Genomic DNA, 20,169 nt, shown 5'->3' with positions numbered 1-20,169 from the left:
AACGTGACTGAGGGTGGCATTGCAACCCCCCAATCTGCCCTGCTCTGTGAATGACAGGGGGCGGCACCCCAATTCCCCAATCGGCCCTGCTCTGAGCCTGACCAAGAGCTGCACCTAGGGATTGGGCCTGCCCTCTGCCACCCGGGAGCAGGCCTAAGCCAGCAGGGCGTTATCTCCCGAGGGGTCCCAGACTGCGAGAGGGCACAGGCCGGGCTGAGGGACCCCCCTTCCCCCCGAGTGCACAAATTTTTGTGCACCGGGCCTCTAGTAAAATATATGAGGATAAGAGCAGAAGTGAAATAAAACACAAGTTCAAGGAAGAAAGAGCAACAATGTAAATTTCCAACTGCTCAAAAATATCTTAATTTATATTTTAAGTTGGTGAGCATAGATTTCAAAGCAGTATATATTTACATCCCACTATCTACATTTGAAATAAAGATATGACACTTTCAAGTAAAATTTTACAATTCACAATAGGCCAGGAATTATATATTTTGTTATTATTTAAATTTATAATGAAAAAATTAGATGTCAACATAAAGCATGCAAAACCGAACATATGTTGTTATTTTGTTCTTGCTTTTGTTTTTTTAAGTATGAAAATCAATAGGTTAGAGTGGAACTAAGATGAGGATTTAAAAACAAGCCAGCAGAGTGGTAGGAAAAAAAGCAGGAGTGTCACAGAAGCCAGAAGAGTGCTTTAGGAAGGGAGGAACAACTGGCCTCAACATTGTTGTGCAATCTACTGAGATGAGGAGTAAGGAAATTATGTTAACTTTGGCTAAAACCAGTTTACTGACTTTTTTGGGAACATTTTCTGTATTTGTCTTGGAAGGGGCATTATGAGAGGACTCAAACTAGAATGGGATAAAGGAAGATTGGGAAGGAAGGAATAGAGAGTGTATGAAGACAGCTCTTTTGATAAACTTGATTTGTGAAGAGGAAAGGGACAAGACAGTAGCCAAGGGGAGATGTTAGTTCAATGGGAAGCTTTTCAAAAGATAGAAGATACCAGAGCATGTTTGAATATTCAGAGAATGATAAATAGAGAGGCTAAGTTTGAAGATGCAGGATATAAAGGAGATGTAGGAGATAAATGATTGAGTGAAGTATTTAAGAAAATGTGAATTGATGGGCCTTTGGTATCAGAAGGGGCACTTTCTTCCTTGTAACAGGAAGAGGGGAGAACATGGGGTTGCATGTAGTTAGGTATGCAAATCGGCATAAGAAATTGAGAGACTTCCCATCACATGGTTTCTTTTTCCATTCTTGGAAGTGTGAAGCAAGAGTATCTTCTGGAAGTGGTGTAGGAAAGGAAGGGTTTAGCAATTGTCATTGCAGAACAAGGGATAGCAAAGAGACCAGGGTGTTTAGAGATCATGAATTTATGGCAACTCCTGTCATCTGTGGATTTCCCCCAGCACTTCAGTGTTCAGCTACTCCAGAAAAGGCAATGAGCAAGATGGATGGTTGGGTTCAGTCAGGACTGAGGTTTAGCCAGACAAATGTAATAGAAAGACCAAGCATAAGCAGGAGTGATAAATGGCAAGAACAAGAGACCAGGAGCCATAAAACTAATGTGTAATTTTTATCTTTGTTTCATCGGCTGCATGAATTTAAGGAAGTTACTTAACTTGTCTAATCCTCAGATTTTTTTTATTGGAAATGAAGGGATACCTGCCCGGCATATTTCTAGGCTTTAAGAATGAAACAGAATATTGTTAGACTGTTTTATAAACACTGTTCGCAGTGGTTCCTACATTTGTTGCCACAGTAGTCCTGGTAAATGTGTGGTTTTACTTCTGCATCTCGTTCTGATCCCCTTTATCTTCTGGAAGCTACTCTCCCCTACTGCCCTACTACCTCAGCCCTCCTCTCATTTAAAGATCTTCAATGAAATTACCTCTCAGAGAGTCCCCTGGTCACCCGTGCTCCAAAATGAAGTCCCGTTGTCTACATGAACAGTTATACTGTACAGATGAATGACAGATACCAACAGTGTTTCGTTTTTGTATATTAAAAGAGAAAATTATGAATTCAAATGAAACCCGTTTGTAGAAAGCAAGACGATATCTGTGAGCAAAGGTGCCCTGCATGGTGCCCCTGATCCGTTGGGCTGCCCTCCCTCCCCAGGCCCCTGAATTTTACCTCCACAACTGAGACAAATACAAGGACTATTTTTAAAGACCAGTTTAAACATGAAACCAGGGAGCTCCAGCTGTGGTTATAAAATCACAAAATATGTCTAGTGTTTTAAAATGTGTCATGAGTTTTCATCACAAAAATTAATTTGAATTTATTTTATGAAGAACGGATTAGCCTAGAAAGACATGAGGGTATGGGTATTATGAAATCATGTAAATCATGTAAACAATAACAGCTGATTATTGTATCTCAGAAAAGGTCAGGAAACAGCATCACTAATTATCTATCCTCAAAAATTAGTATCTCCAGGCAATTTAACATTATCATTTGTATAGAGAATTGACAATATTAAGTGGTTCTAATAATTATGGGTTTGAATTTAAGGTAGTCTTCAAGTTAGAGCTATCAGTATTCAAATTTGGGAAGCAAGATTATAAATGCTTCTTGTTGACAAATCCAATCCAAGCTAAGGGAGAACTATTATTTATTTGTTTATCCTTTCATTCATTCTTTCATTCATTCATTTCAACTATTTATTGAGTGCCTGCTATGGCACTGTCCTAGGCATTAAGTATAAAATGGTCAACAAGACAGACAACATTTCTGCTCTAAGGAGCTTACTATGTTTTTGTCTGCTGGGCAGAAGATAAACAAATATACAACATAGCACAAGTAATAAGTGCTATGCAGAGAATGAAGCATAGTTACGTAGAGGAGTGGCTGGTGACTACTTCAGAGTGAGTGATCAAGGTAGGCTCTCTGAGGAGGTCATATTTAAGGTTAAGGTCTTAATGACAAAAAGAAACTTGTCCAGCAAAAATAAGGGAATGATCCGTATAATTCCCTTTTAAAGCTGAAGTAATAGTAAGTACAAGTTCCCTAAAGCAGGATTGAGTTAGGCACATATTAGAAACAGAAGTAGGGCCAGTATAGCTGGTGTGAAGGGGACAAAAGCAAGATAGGTAAAGATGAGAACACAGGAAGAAGTGGGAGCAAGTAGGATAGATAAGACAGTTAAGGTGCTTGAATTTACTTTATGTACTATAGGAAGGACCTGAGGGGCTTAAGCAAGGGGTGAGTGGCACCATCTGACTTAACTTTTAAAAATTGGGTACTGTAGAGCAGGAGTCCTCAAACTTTTTAAACAGGGGGCCAGTTCACTGTCCCTCAGACCGTTGGAGGGCCAGACTATAGTTTAAAAAAAAACTATGAACAAATTCCTGTGCACACTGCACATACCTTATTTTGAGGTAAAAAAACAAAATGGGAACAAATACAATATTTGTATTTGCATGTGGCCCGTGGGCCGTAGTTTGAGGACCCCTGATGTAGAGAATGTACAGAGAACAGGACCCAGTGTATCCAGACAGAAGTGATGGTAACTTGGGCTTGGTGGTTGTAGTGGGGATGGAGAGAAATGGATGGATCAGAATATATTTTGGAGTTAGAAGCAACTGATCTTGCTGATGGCTTAGAGACGCAGGATGAGGGAAGTAAAGAAAAATGGAAAGTGGAGTGGATGGTGGTGCCTTATTGTGTGAGGAGCTGTGTCAGACACTGGCAATAAAAAAGGGAAAATTAGAGTCCAAACGGCATGGCTCACTGGTTGAGCGTCAACCTATGAACCAGGAGGTCACAGTTTGAGGCAGATGATTCTGTCTCATCATTGATGTATCTATCTCTCTCTCCCTCTTCCTTCCTCTCTGAAAATCAATATTTTTTTAAAAAAGGGAAAATTAGAAACAAGATTTCATTTCTAGAACTTACATTCTCATAGGGAAGAACAATAAACAAAAAATCAAATGAATTAAGTTTATTATTGAAATGTACAAATGCTAAAAACTGGTTTCCTATACCAACCAATGAATTTACTCACCATGAGATTTAATATTTACAACTGTAAAGTGCTGAAAATTTTTTTCTTAAGTATTTTTAAATATATTTTATTGATTTTTTTACAGAGAGGAAGGGAGAGGGATAGAGAGTTAGAAACATTGATGAGAAAGAAACATCGATCAGCTGCCTCCTACACACCCTCTACTGGGAATGTACCTGCAACCAAGGTACATGCCCTTGACCATAATCAAACCTGGGGCCCTTCAGTCCGCAGGCTGTCACTCTATCCACTGAGCCAAACCGGTTAGGGCTCTTAAATATTTCTACATGTCATAAACTGCCTACATTACTTATCATAAAATAATATGTACTTGCTCTGCATAAGTAGAAGTGTACAGAATGTCAATTGGCTCATAAGGTATTTCACGCTTCCCATGGGGGACATTAAGGCACAACTTTTATATTCATAAATGAGGAACACTTCAAAATAAGGGACACGATTACAAGCAGTTTGCCTTATGGTATATTTGAATTCTTGCTTATGGTTCAGTTCTCCCCTTTCTATGAATATTGAACTCCAATAATTAATCATGAAAGTAATTTTAAAAACCTTGAAATTAAAAATAAAATCTAAAGGTTAAAATATGCGTTTAAGCTAAAACAAGTCTCCGATGTAAATGATATAGTCTGCTGACCCTGTAATTCGATTTGGGGTCTTTTAATCTTCTCCTCCCAAGCCTCTACATCAGGGGCTGTTGGTTCGTTACTCATTCTCCACTGTGTCCTCAGTGCCTACATAATACCTGGCTCTGTATAGCAGATGCTCAATAAATATAGGTTGAATGTTCATGTGAGTGTGTTAGATATGTCTTTCAACTGACATTTGAATTCTGATCATTGGTGATCAATTGCTCTTGTTAAGACCTGGTCCTCTCACTGGAATTCTTATTTATTTATTCTTAATTTTAAATCATTTTTTTATTTTTCATTACAGTTGATTTACAACACTATATTAGTTTCAGGTGTCCAACCCCATAATTAGATGTTTATATAACTTAGGAAATGATCACACCAGTAAATCCAGCAGCTATCTGACACCATAGATAGTTATTATATTATTATTGACTATATTCCCTATGCTGTACTGTTCTGTGATTATCAATTTGTACTTCTCAATACGTCTACCTTTTTCACCTATCCCAGCAACTGTCCTCTCATCTGGCAAACATCAAAATGTTTTCTGTATCAATGAGTTAGTTTCTGTTCCGCCTATTTGTTTATTTTGTTTTTTAGATTCCATACATAAGTGAAATCATCTGGCATTTGTCTTTTTCTATCTGATTTATTTCACTTAGTACAATACCCTCTAGGTTCATACATGTTGCTGCAGATGGCAAGATTTCATTCTTTTTTATACCTGAGTCATATTCCATTGCATATTTACACCACTTCTTTACTCATTCATTTATTGATGTATATTTAGGTTGCTTTCCAATCTTGACTATTGTAAAAAGTGCTGCAATGTCTGTATGGATGCATATGTCTTCTCAATTTAGTGTTCTGGGTTTCTTTGGATAAATACCCAGAAATGAAATTGCTGGGTCCTTCTTTGTTTCTTATTATAACCTTTGTTTTAAAGTCTATTTTGGCTGTTATACATATTGCTACCTCAGCTTTATAAAATTTTTATTTACATTTTCATGAAATAGATTTTTTCATCTCTACTTTCAGTCTCTGTGTGTCTTTTAATCTGAAGTGAGTCTCTTATAGACATCATATGTGTTTGTTTTCTTATTCATTCAGCCACCATACGTCTTTTGATTGGAACATTTAATCCATTTTCATTTAAAGTCATTGTTGATAAATATATATTTGTCATTTTATTATTCATATTTTATCTTTTTGCTCTCCTTTTTCTTAAAGAAGACCCTTTAACATTCTTGTAATACTGCTTTGGTGGTGTTGAAATTCGTGAGTTTTTTCTTGTCTGGGAAGCTCTTTATCTGTCCTTTGGTTTTGAGTGATAGCTTGGCTAGGTAGATTCTTAGTAAGATGGCTTGGCTGTAGGTTCTTGCTTTTCATCACTTGGAATATTTCTTGCCAATATCTTCTGGCCTGCAATGTTTCTGTTGACAAATCAGCTGGCAGTTTTATAGAAGCTCTCTTGTATATAACTAACAGCTTTTCTCTTGCTGCCTTTAAGTTTATCTCTTTGTCTTTAACCTTTGCCGTTTTAAATTTGATGTGTCTTGGTGTGGGCCTCTTTGGCTTCATCTTTTATGGGCCTCATTGTGCTTCCTGGACTTATATGTCCATTTCCTTCACCATGGTAGGGGAATTTTCAGTCATTATTTCTTGAAAATAGGTTTTCAATTTCTTGCTCTCTCTCTTCTTCCAGCACCCCCAAGACACACATGGTGGCACACTTGAAGTTGTTCCAGAGGCTCCTTACACTATCCTCACTTTTTTTATTCTTCTTTAATTTTGCTGTTCTAATTCGGTGTTTTTTGCTTCCTTATCTTCCAAATTGCTGTTTGATCCTCCACTTCATCTACTCTACTGTTGTTTGCCTGTATTTTTCATTTAAGTAAATGTATTCTTCATTTCTGACCAGTTTTTCTTTACGTTTTCTAGTTCTGTTTTTATGTTTCTTATCTCTTTGTTGATGTTCTTACTAAGTTCATCTGCTCTTCCCCTAATTTCAGTAAGCATCCTTATAAGCAAAATTTTTAATTATGGATCTGGTAGATTGCTTGTCTCCATTTTATTTAGTTCTTTTTTTGAAGTTTTTTTTTTTCTGTTCTTTTATTTGGGACATGTTTCTTTGTCTCCTCGTTTTGGCTCCTCCCTGTGTTTATTTCTATGTATTAGATAGATAGAGCTAATACATCTCCTGATCTTGGTAGAATGGCCTTATATAATAGATGTCCTGTAGGGCCCAACGGCATAGCCTCCCTGATTACCAAAGCCAGCAGTTCCTGGTGTGAGCTGTGTGTACCCTCCTGTTGTAGCTGAGCCTTGAGTGCTGTTGATACACTCAATGAGTGATGTCAATGGGAGGGATTTACTACCAAGCTGATCAGCTGAGAGGACTGGCTACAACCACTGTTGGGCATTGGCTGTGAGGGGCCAACCCCACAAAACAGAACTCACTGCACTGGGGCTCTGGTTCCCGCTGAGTCCACCCCTTGAGTGTGTCACTTGTGGAGGAGCTTGCGTGTGGTTTGGTGTGGTCTGAAGTTATCCCCACTGTGTATTGGATCTGGGGCCTACCAGGTGGTTCAGGCCAAGGCCAGATGTGGCTATTTCCTTCCCAATGCCACTGGGAATGAGATACAAAACAATCTACAAATGGCTGCTTCTTGTGCTGGGCTTGGAGTTGCCTAGGAGAGGCCAGCTGTGAACCCACGCTGGCTGCAGCTTAGCAACAGATATGGAGCTCTCTCAGGTCAGATGCTTCCTATTTGGGTTTTTGGTCATTTGAGAGATTTCAGGGAAGTCTGCAACATGAGCCAACATAGACTGTACGGAAAAGCCACTTGTGCAAGTTGGATGGCATGAGCTCTCACCGCAGCAGAGCTAACAATGTTAGCCAGGCTGATGGAGACTCAGATATGGTACCTTCCAACTCTGTGGGGGAGGGCCCAGCAATGAAACAATGGCATCCACCAGCACTTCCATCTGGGAGAAAGCTGGCCCTCTAACCCTCGCCAGATACCAGACAATCCAGCTCCTCCCTGGACATCCAAGACACCACCCCCCTCCAACTGCCACCCTAGCACTAGAGCTCAGAGTAAGTTAGTCTGAGAAATTTAATATGTGATTCCTCTAAGAGGAATGCCTGAAACTTTAGCAGCCTTCCATCTCACTCAGCCACAACTCAGCATTTCTCTTCCCAGCATTGGAAACCTGGGCTGTGGGGCCTGGTATGAGGCTGGAACCCCTGTCTCCTCAAGGGGGACACCCATAGCTGAGACATCCATCCTGATGTTTAACTTTCATACATGGGTATAGAACCTGCCCATTCTGTATCTCCACCCTCTCCTACCAATCTGACAGTGGCTTCTTGTTTATATCTTTAGCTATAGGACTTCTGTTCACCTAGATTTCAGGCATTTCTGAATGGTTGTTCTATAGTTCAGTTGTAAATTTGATGTAGTTGTGGGAGGTTGAAAAATTGCATTTACCTACACAGCCATCTTGACCAGAAGCCTCTCTTTATCATTTTTTTAATACAAATATGCCTGGGAATGATAGTCTGTTTCTTAGAGTGATTAACTTTGAGTTGATTATATTTATGGCAGGATAAGTGAGATGACATGAGAAGATACACATTCTCATGGGAAAAAAACACTGAGAAGGATGAGGAAAAGACATGGATACTGTCAGTGAAGATATCATAGCCTAACTTCTTCACTTGTAAAATTATTTATCAAACATATATTCAGTGCCAACTGTGTGCCTAGCACCATAGTAGGCACTAAAGATACAAAAATGAATAAGATAGAATTTCTCAGCTCAAGTGACTCGCTCTTTATAGTTAGAGATAAACATTTAAGCAAAATGTTTCCTCCTATTCCACACTTCATACATCCAACCCATTAGCATATCTAGTAAATTCTTATTAGACCCCTCATCTGTCCCTTTCTCTCTATTTTGATTACCACTGCAACTCATCTAATCCAAATTACCATACCTTTTATCACAATTATAGAATGGCCTCTATTAACATATTTTGCCCTTAATCCACCACAAAAATCTAATTAAGTCTCCACATCTCCACACTCTACCTAGAGAGCTCTTTCTAAAACGTAAACATTACAATTACTGTTTGTTGCCTTTAAGTTTAAATTCAATTCCTTAACATTCCTTCAAGACTTGATCTCTGCTCCTCACCTTACCAGTCACAAAGCTATCCCTGGGCCAACTCTCCCTCTCTTATTCCCCTGGTTAACTTCTTTTTGGCTTTCAGATCTCAGCTACCTCAGTTGCCCCAAGAGGTTTACCTTGGCCTCCCTAAACTAGATAAGGTTCTCCCATTTTATGCTTCTGCAAGAGCCTATCTTTCTGTTGCACTTATGCTGAATTTTAATTGTTTATGTTTTCTATCCTACTGGTAAACTGTGAATTCAGAATGAGCATTAGTCTTTAAAAGTTTGGTGAGGTACTCACAAAAGTGTGGGGCCTGGATGTGGCCATTCCAGACAGAAGAAGAGGCCTGGATCATGAACCTGCATGATGTTTAGAGAAACTGTAATGATATAGCAACAGACAGGACTGGGATAGTAAAGAGCAACCAGATTGTATGTAGAAAGACTTATGAGTTATGTGAAGGTCTTTGAGCTTTATTTAAAAAAAAACACACACACACACAAACAAAGAAGTAGACTCCATCTATATTCCACAGAGCCCTGTGAGTATTGGACCATAGGACCATAGGAAGGCTTTATGTGAATTAGAAAATGATACCTACTTCAGGCAACATAGGTCAGCACCAGGGCACTTGGCTTGGAGAAGGGGCCCACCCTGGGATTCTTTCAGTGCTCCCTAGCCCCTGCTCATTCATATATGGTACTTGGACTCAGAATTCCTCAGAGCCCTCGGAGGGATCATATATGAGGGCTTTCCAATAGGCTGTGCTCTGATTCCCTTTTCTCATCACTGCAGAGATCACAGAAACTTTGTCTTTGTTCTATATAAACAATTATAAATATATATTATGGCTTCTGGGTAAGATTTGAAGAAAGAGCTTCTTTGTTGAGATGTTAAAGATGTTGGAAAATCTGCTGTAGGAAATGGAGAGCAGTTGAAGGCTATTAAACAGGGGAATAAAGCAATCAGGTATACAGGGTGTCCCCAAAATGTATACACACTTTAACAGCTCATAGCTCAATTTTGAAAATGAAGTCTATTTTAATAAACACTGCCTTTATAATTTTTCTAAGTGTGTGCATACCTTTCTTGGGACACACTTGGGTGTTACTGAAATAAATAGTAACACCGTTCTGGCAATAACTAGAAGATGGATTATAAATATAAATAAGGGGCAAAATTAGAGGCAAAAAGACTAGTTACAAATTTTTTCCCAGAATCTAGGTGACTAACAATAAGGGCCAGATCTTAAGTAGGATAAGTGGGGATAGAGAAAAACTCTAAATCTTAAAAAAAATATATGTAGAGGTGACAGTTGGATGAGAGAGGAGAACTCTCCATTTTTGTTGATGGAATGACTTACCTTGATACAAAATAAAAATGAAGTAAAGAGTGCTCAGTGGAGTCGAGATAAGGATAATTTGGCTCCATGCTCCATTTGAAGAGCACTCCAGACTTCCAAGTAGAGATAGACAGTGGCCAGGCTGGCCTTGTACTTAGGACACTAGAGCTTGAAGAGAATTTCAAAATCATTAAGCTCAAACACAGAGATGGAAAATAAAAAGACTCAATTGAATGGAAAGTGGAAGAACCAAGATTAGAATTCACATCTGGTTTATAACTCAGTATTATCCCCATCATACCATGCTCAACTTTTCAGTGAAATGTTTCATCAATATTATAAAATCAAATCAAAGTAGAATAAGAAAATGTATAACTAGGAATTGTATATATGCTGGTCCATATAAATGTATGGGATTGGAGTAGATTTGAGTATAAAAAATAGGAAATCAAATTCAGCATTTTAAAATGTATCGCTTAATGTGTAGTACTCACTTTTAGATTCTGCAGGGGTACCAAATGATATATCACATCCTCTTTACCTATCCACTCATTAATTGACACTTAGGTTATTTCCATATCTTGGCTAGTATAAGTAATTCTGCAATGAACATAGGGTTGCATATATATATATTTTTAAATTAGTGTGCTATATCCTTTAGATAAATACCCAGAAGTGGAATTGATGGATCATATGGTAGTTCTATTTTTAATTTTTTTTAAAAAAAATCTATATTAGTTTCCAATTTATGAGAATCTACCATGTGTTTGTTTGTACTTCAGGAATCATGGGCAATGATAAGTTGAATGATGAGGAAATACTTTATGAGGCTATGGAGTGTGCCCTGAGCTTGAATAGGGCTGATTTGGAGTGGGCATTTGGCAGGCAGAAAGCACCATGAAATAAAAGAGCCAGGAATGAGCTCATTATGTTCTCAGGACAGTGAGGATGAAGATTGGCTGGTGCAGGGGTTTGAGAGGTATAAAAAGAGGCCAGATTTAGAGACCCTTCCATGATGCTCATTTACTATTATTCTTAAGTAACAACTGTGTACAAGAAACTAAGAACATGAAGATAAATTAAACACAGCTTTTGTTTTATATAGGCTAAGTAACTCTTAATGAAATTTGAGAGAAAAGGAAATGACAGTAGGGTTGCTAAAGGAAGTTATCAGATGATGGTAGGGTTGCTTTAGGAAGCTGGAGCTGACCTGGGGTCATGTGTCAGAATGAAATGGACTAGTTAACTTGGAATCAGGAAAACTAACTGGAAAGCTACAGCAGTAATCCATTTGGGAAATACCAGAGCCTTATTTCATGAAAGTTGACATGCATTCCTGTCTGTGCACAGAGTATTGGACTAGTGGGCTAAGTGATTTCCGGGCCTATTGCCTCTTTCCCATGTTGTGTTCACTAATTTACCTGGCTTGAGATTTGTTACTGGCCTCTCTGCTTTTCAGGCAAAGTGTCAAAAGACCAATTACTGATGCTGAAATAGCAATTTCTTCCCCCCTTGTGGAAAGCTGTGATCTTTCCCAGATGACAGCTGCAGAGAATCCTACGAGCATTTTATATAAGGGAAATGAAGTGGTAAATGGAAAGAGAAAAACAGTATATTCACTTTAGGAGATAGCTTCTATGGATCATAAACCTGAGTAACTCTCACCCAGAATTTAGAGACAAGAGCAGAAGCCCTGTTTTTTAAATGGAGAATGAAGTAGCTATCAATTGGTCTTTGCTGAAGGAAAAGAGCCTCAGTTATGAAATGGGTACTGGAAAATGGCTTGCATATTCATAGTCTCATGTGGTATGACAGCTGTAGTCTCCCATGAATCCATGCTCAACCACTGAACCATATTGGTAAGGCTCCTTTTTTTTTTTTTTAAAGAAAAAATGTTTATTGATTTTTAGAGAGAGAGGAAGGGAGAGGGAGAGAAATATCACTATGAGAGCACACCATCAATTGGCTGCCTCCTCCACTCCCCCCACTAGGGATGGAGCCCTCAATCTGGGCATGTGCCCTTGACTGGGAATCAAACTGGCAACCTATTGATACATGGGATGATGCCCAACCAACTGAGCCACATTGGCCATGGTCCAAAATTATTTTTACCAAACCAGAGAGGTGTGGATGGTACAGTGCATGAACTTTGAGATTACCACTTACTATCATTATAGGCCTCATTAAGCCTTAGTTTCTGTTGAAGAAATAAGGAAGCAATATCTACCTTTTAATGTTTCTGCTCAGATTAAAAGATATATACATAGTACACAATGCAAATACCTCCCACTATGTGACAAGCATTTTGCCATTTGAATAAACCAAAGACCACAGTTCAGTATAATAAGCAGTTTACCCCTAGCCAGTATAGCTCAGTTGATTGGAATGTCATCCTGTACATCAAAAGTTGGCAGGTTCAATTCCTGGTCAGAATACATACCCAGGTTGTGGGTTCAATCCCAATTGGAGCACATGCAGGAGGCAACTGATTCATATCTCTCTCTGTCTCTCTCTCTCTCTTCCTCTCCCTAAAATCAATTTTTAAAAAGAGTTCAGTGCTTCATAAATACAGTATTGTTATAAATATAGTACAACGCCGAAACCGGTTTGGCTTAGTGGATAGAGCGTCGGCCTGCGGACTGAAAGGTCCCAGGTTCGATTCCGGTCAGGGGCATGTACCTGGGTTGCGGGTACTTCCCCAGTAGGAGATGTGCAGGAGGCAGCTGATCGATGTTTCTCTCTCATCGATGTTTCTAACTCTCTATCTCTCTCCCTTCCTCTCTGTAAAAAGTCAATAAAATATATTTTAAAAAAATATATAGTACAACAGCCAAACACAAGTAATTTTTAGTATAAGTATTTCCAAATAGGTCTTAAACATACTTACACTAAAAAAAGTATTTATCTTAATAATAATTATTATTGTTTTTATCTGAAATCCAAATTGAATTGACTGGGTGTCCTACATTTTAGTTTGCTAAGTCTAGTATCCCTATTAATATTCTGCAGTGGCAACCTACTGGAGAAACACTGGACTAGACAAATGAGCCAGGGATGACTTCCCAAAAGACAAAATAAATTTTGAAAAAAGTATTAAAAGGAAAATAGGAATGAGCTAAGGAATATAACACATGTAAAGTGCTCTTTTTTGTTGTTTTTTTTTTGCGGGGGGGGGTTGCCAAGTAATGAAGATCCGTCTGAGCTTACTTAATCAAAAAGGAGAATGAATTAGAAAGACACTTGGAGTATCTTCTCTAAGGAAAAATTGTACAATTAAGCCTTGGGAAGGACAACCATAGACTGTGAGGACGTATTGTTGGGAGTTCAGGAGGATCCCTCTCACCTTCTCAAGCATTGGCTTCTTTCCTTATATTTGCTTTTTTTTATAGTTTATTGATTTTTATTGATTTCAGAGAGAAGGGAGAGGGAGAGGGAGATAGAAACATCAATGATGAGAGTGAATCATCAATCAGCTGCCTCCTGCATGCCCCCTACTGGGGATCAAGCCCGCAACCCAACCCGGGCATGTACACTGGCTGGGAATTGAACAGTGACCTCCTGGTTCATAGGTCAACACTCAACCACTGAGCCCACTAGCCTGGCCCTTATATATGCTTTAAAAAAATACCCATCATCTCTACATTCACAAAGAACCACAGCTGAATCTTATATTTTCTTCCAGTATTTTTTTCTTAAATATATTGGGTTCACATTGTTTATAACATTGTACAATGGTATAATACATCACCTGTATATATCATTGTGTGCTCATCACTCAAAGTTTAGTTTCCTATCATCATGTATGTGATTCCCTTTATCCTCTTCAATCTCCTCCAACTTTCCCTCTGGTAACCACTATACTATGTTAATGAGTATTTTTGTTCTTGGTTATTTGTTTTGTTCGTCCATTTGTTGCTTTCTATTTTATATCCAACATATGAGGGAAATCATATGATTCTTGTTCTTTTCTGTCTGACTCAGCATGATACTCTCAAGATCCATCCATGTTGTTGCAAATGGTAGTATTTCATCTTTTCCTATGGCTGAGCAGTATTCCATTATATGTATGTACCACATCTTCTGTATCCAGTCGTTCACTGAAGGACACTTGGGTTGATTTCCTGCCTTGGCTTCTGTGAATAATACTGCAGTGAACAGAGGGGTACATATATCTTCATGAATAAATATTTTCAAAATTTTTGAAAATGGATACCCATAAGAGGGATTGCTGGGTCATATGGTAGGTCTGTTCTTGAGTTTTTGAGGAACCTATATCCTTCCAGTATTTTAAATTCATAAAGAACAGAAATTTTTAAATTTTGTAATCACAAGCATTTAGTGATTATTTTAAATAAATTAACATCCTTAAGATGTATAAAATCACAAATCTTATTTTACAACAGAACATACTTTAATATCTATGAAAGAAAGTATGTATTACATGTGATTTTAAATTATATCTTCAAAATGGAACCAATACTTTGTTAAATATTGTTTGACTTTTCAGTGATACGATATCATGTTCCAGACTACTAAATTGTTTAGTGCAAAATTTAGATGCGATTCTATGGACATATTAATGGTGAAATATTCTTTTTGTTTCTAAGGTATTTTCTGCCAGTAGATGTATCAGAATATCAAAAAGAAATGAAACTAGGAAAAGATTAAAATGAATCCTTTAATCTCATGGACTATTCTAAAAAGAATATTGTAGACTTATGTCTGAAACAGCAAGCAGTGTAACTATGAGCTTAATTACATGGGTAGAGTAGAGAGGAAATTTGTATGTAAATGCTTTTCTAAAACAATGGGTCAGAGATATGATAAAGGTGACACTTCTTACTGGGACAATTTATTTTTCTGAAGTTAGTAATATATTTACATGTTTCAAAATGAATTTAAATGGTGGCTTTACTCTCAAAGGTTAACTACTGGCAAAGAAAGCAAATTAAGCACAATAGCTTTGGCCAAATGCTATTTGAAGTGATTAGGAGAAGGGGAAGTTGTAGTCTCTCCTTTCTACTTACGGGTTTGAATATAAATTCCTTTCTCCACACTCCCAATTTATTTTTCATTTTAAAACAATCAATTCTGAATAACTTGATATCAGCATAGGCTCCAGAAAAAGGCAAACCCAGATAGGAATCACGTTCATGCCGTCACCAACACTGTACCTTGGCAGTAAAATGTAATTGTCTGCAAAACGACTATTGGTGCTTCATAATTGGTCTGAGTTAAGTGTGAGCAAATAAGTGAAGTGACCAGAGTGATAAGGCAAAATTGGTTTTGACGTATGTCATTACACTTAAAGTTGCAGACCCTATCGGCATTAAGTAAGGACTTACTCTATGTGGTCCTAAGAGGAAAGAGCCCAATGTTTAAATAGGAAATCATATCCCTCTTAGTTACCTTTTAACAAATTCTTGAACACAGCAACTGTGACTCACCTATCAATAGCTAAAACTCTCAGATGTGTCTTGTGTTCCAATTTACACATACATCCATATATGTCATCTATATGGTTACTCCTCCCACTAACTCTGGGCATGGCTATCCCCCTTTCCTCAGTGGGAAGCTGAAGTTCAAAGACATGAAGTAATTTACCATGGTCACACAGCTGATACAATGCTAGGACTCAACTCCAAGCCCCCTGATGACTAGTCCAGTGCTCTTCTCAGTGCTCTAAGGATGCCTGTTTCATCCACAGGTTCAAGAAAAACCATCTGATTGAGGCTGTGATTTGTTATCCCAGCAATTGACAATTAAGATTTATGCTGTATACAAAAGGAAAAAGTTACTCTTTGAATAGATACAGCATGCAAATTTTTTTAAATATATCAGCCACTCCTTTTCACAGCAAGCAGCATTTTAAGATATGATTAGTGTTCTGAGCATAGGGTGATGGTAGACATAGTGTTTTTGCATTATCACGAGATGACAAAATTACCTACTCTCAAAGGACCAGCTGCTCCAGGGAGCCAGGCACCCGTGGTGCCTACATTCTCAAAACTATTTTAATTGGTAATTTTTTGTGAATTATTTTTTAGTCAGTTAGAGTGGAAATGTATGTGTAAACCTATTAAAGCCATAGCATCTGTCAGAATGAAACACATCACTAAATCTTAGTGCAATGTTCCATTTCAGGATTCTGAGGCCACTTAGGGTTCTCATTGAGATAAGAGTTCTAAAAACTCAGATCCTCAAGTAGGTATAGAAAAGTTATGGACAAAAATGATAGGAAATTTTTTTCTATACTTTTTGCTTAATACTCCTGTTACCATGTTATAATTTTTTTAAAGAATAGTGTATTGATTACTAGAGAAAAAGGGAGAGGGGGAGAGAGAGAAAGAAACATCGATGTGAGAGCACAGCATCAATTGGCTGCCTCCTGCACACCCCCCACCATGGGTGGAGCCAACAACCCAGGCATGTGCCCTGTCTGGGAATCAAACCAGCAACCACGGTTTGCCCAACAAGTGAGCCACAGTAGCCGGAGCCCATGTTATAATTATGAATTGATGTACACAAGATACATATATCTGCTCATCACATTATATGTACAGCAGGTCCTTAAACAATGTTGTTCATTTAATGTCACTTCATTATAATAATGAGATGCTATGGGAACTTAACTTTTGTTTGTATCAATTAGTCTATGGTAAAATTGTGTGTTTTTTTTTAATGTCATTTCACTTAAAGTTGAAGAACTCATCAACAACATTAAGTGAGGACTCACTGTATGTGGTCTCAAGAGGAAAGAGACCAAATTCTGAAATAGGAAGACTTGAGATCATATCTAATCTCTATCCAAATTCCTGAAAGTTTTATACAGAAAACATAACCAGTTGGAACTTCCATTTCTTCATATTGATAATATATTTTATGGAAAAGTCAAGTTATTTTTTCCCATGAGAAAATGGCAAAAAAGAAAGTTTAATGTAAACTTTATCATAATTCTTAGCATTCAAAGTAAGTATCTAGGGCAAGAATTGTCTGAGATTCTTTTTGAATTTTGTGAAATCTGAACTTCAACACCGATGATATTATGAGATGAATTTGAAAAAAACAACAAACAAACAAATAAACAAAAAATAGAAGGTAATTTGCCAGAATACAAATAAACTAATAGGTTTATTTTATATGTGTGTGTATGTGTGTGTGTGTGTGTGTGTTTTCTTTCTACGTAGTTTTATTTTTCAGATTTTCTAAAAAATCAAAAAAAAAGTAATTTATAAACTCACATTTGTTATGTCTCTACGTTATCAGAGAATTGCTTGGATGGGACTTCTCTGATGCTAGTGGGAGTGGGGTTCTTGCAATATCTTGAGAAAAAGAATTATCTAAGACTCACACGGGAGAATGAGATATTTTTATTCGCATGAAATTATATCCCTTGGTTTCCCAAGTCCCCTTTCCCTTAAACCAGTCCTGGAAAAGGTGCAGCTGGGGTTTCAATAGAGCTGGAAGCCAGCGTCCAGAGTTTCTGTTCCGTGGTGGAGCTGAATCTGGCAGAGTATGAGACTAATTGTAATCCATTGATCCATTGTGTGGGGGGTCCACGTGGCTGTGGGCCACATGAGCAAATGCAGGGGAGCACACCCCCTACAGTCAGACATCTGGGACCAGAAGGGGGCCAGGTGGGCCAAGAGAGTAAACTTCCTTTGTTTTGGAGTTTAAATATCCAATATTCTCACGCTTACAGTAGCCAGGCCTATTGTGGCCAATGATTTGTTTCCAGATATGATTGACATGCAAGCACCATCCCACTTCACCCAGACCATACTGGGCATGTGTCTACTGTGCAGTCTCTTCCCCCGGCGATCTGCAAGGAACAGACCCAGAGAGTGTTAAACTGCAGTCTTCTGGCAAAGTTGTACAAATGGCTTTCCTCTATCATCTAACCTTCCCTGTACTTCTTTCCTGTTATTAATTAATAACTGGGTTAATTTCAAAAGTATCCTTTAGAGTCCATAGTAGTAAGTCTGAAACCCTCAGTCCAACCAATTAAAGCCAATTAAAATTATGATGGAACTGGCAGAGACCTTAAAGCATGTCCTTCTAACTACACCACACCAGATGCAGAACTAGTCAGAGTGGACTGGAGTTTAGGATGGCACTTGACTAGCCAATGTGGGGAAGCTAGGAAAGCTCAGGAGTTTAAGGTGTGTGTGTTGTTGTTTTTTTTAAATTTTCTTTATTTGAAATATTCTTTCCAAATTTAAGCATTTTAAAATTGCTGACATTCTTTGTTCCCCCACTTCATAAGGTTAGAAAGCATAACGATATTCTTTGAGAATTCTCCTAGACACTTTTGACCTTTGCATTTTTCCTTTCTTTCAGGGTCAATGATTGTATCTTGCGGGTGAACGAGGTGGATGTGTCAGAGGTTTCCCACAGTAAAGCGGTGGAGGCCCTCAAAGAGGCAGGGTCTATTGTTCGGCTGTATGTGCGTAGGAGGCGACCCATTCTGGAGACTGTTGTGGAAATCAAACTTTTCAAGGGACCTAAAGGTAATCAAACCATAAATGACTCATAGTAGGACACCAGTGACAAACCATTTTGTTAAAGTTTATGCTATAACCCATCTATGATGTACTCTCTTTTATCCTCCAATATTCAGTGTATAACAAGAGATCTGGAATCCTGCAATAGTGGTTATTATAAGTGGTTATCAAAACTCTAAATCTGAACTCAGACAAGGAAAGAATACATTTATGTAGGAATGTCCTTATAAACAATAATAACAACAAACTTTATATATTTTTCTATAAATTTTACATCCTAGTGGATCATCATGACTTGACTGGCATATTAATACTACCTAATTTTTCAGATATAAATGGTTAACCGTCTCATTTGGAAAAATAGTAGCAATGATAATAATAATTGAAATAGTCTATTTTGAAGTAGCAATTATATTTTTATAACACTTATGGATTTATTTTGATTTTGTAATACTCAATCTGTAATCTGTTATACCCAAATACTAAATAACATTTTATATTTGCAGTAGGCAAAATAAGTTAAAATGTATTTTTTTAATGTTCAAAAAAATTACCTCTCTTGAGGTAATTGCAGTTACCCTAGGAAAATCACATAAACAGTGAGATGAATAATTGTTTTAATTTTTAGTAATAGTCCTTTGAGCTCTGCTTCTCAGAATGATGACATTCAATATTAGTTTAACAGTATTTTACATATTTTAGAAAAATCTAATAACTGGCTTAAGTGTTTTAATATTTTAGAAGTGTATGAGTTGATAGTTGCCATAATATTTTAGTAAACCACTTATCTTTCCTTTAAAATCTATTTTATCTCTAATGCAATATGCTATTGAAAATAATAGCTATCCGATCTTCTCTGGGAGGCTGAAGTGGATGGGATTTAAAATATCAGAAGAGCCAAACAGAACTAAATTTAAAAACCTAGTTCTTTCATATACTAGCAGATTGACATTGATTGGACCAATCTCCTCATTATCAAATAGATATCATATTGGTAGAGCTATACCATGGGGTATATGAGAATTAAGTAGTTAACTAATATCTGATATGTGATGAGGACGAGAGCTTGCTGGTTAAAAGTGCAGACTCCAGAGCCAAACACTAGGTATGAACCCAAGGCCTTGTTAAAATAAAAATTAAAAACCAAAGTAAGAGGGAATAAGTGTTTATTTTAGATCAAAAAGTATTATACTTCTAGAAGCACTGATTCAGACAGAAACCCAAATAGCATTACAATTATGAGGTGAAGGCAGGGGGTATTTATGAGAAAGTAAAGGGAAATAATTACATAAATAGAAGGAAGGAATTTCTATTGGAGCTAATTATTTAGGGATAGAATTTCTATACATACAAAGAAGCTGGTTTATTTTCTAACTATTCAGGGTGGTGCTAATTCTAAAGAATGTCCTAAATTGCAGTCTTCCTGAGTCAAAATGTCTGCTTTGTTTATTAGCTTTACAAACAGTT

The 20,169-nt window shown here is 37.5% G+C and overlaps 1 protein-coding gene across 1 annotated transcript in view; it reads left to right on the top strand.

The window, feature by feature from the left end:
• The window catches only part of DLG2 (discs large homolog 2), a 1,585,094-nt gene that overhangs the window by 1,043,844 nt on the left and 521,081 nt on the right, over positions 1-20,169 (top strand). Inside the window, exon 7 of the mRNA XM_006763751.2 lies at positions 18,539-18,708. Coding sequence (XP_006763814.1) covers positions 18,539-18,708 — 170 coding nt within the window. The remainder of the gene's footprint in view (positions 1-18,538; positions 18,709-20,169) is intronic.

Source organism: Myotis davidii, unplaced genomic scaffold, assembly GCF_000327345.1.
Source record: "Myotis davidii unplaced genomic scaffold, ASM32734v1 scaffold499, whole genome shotgun sequence".
Classification (NCBI taxonomy): Eukaryota; Metazoa; Chordata; class Mammalia; order Chiroptera; family Vespertilionidae; genus Myotis; species Myotis davidii.
This window is presented reverse-complemented; position numbering and strand designations above follow the sequence as displayed.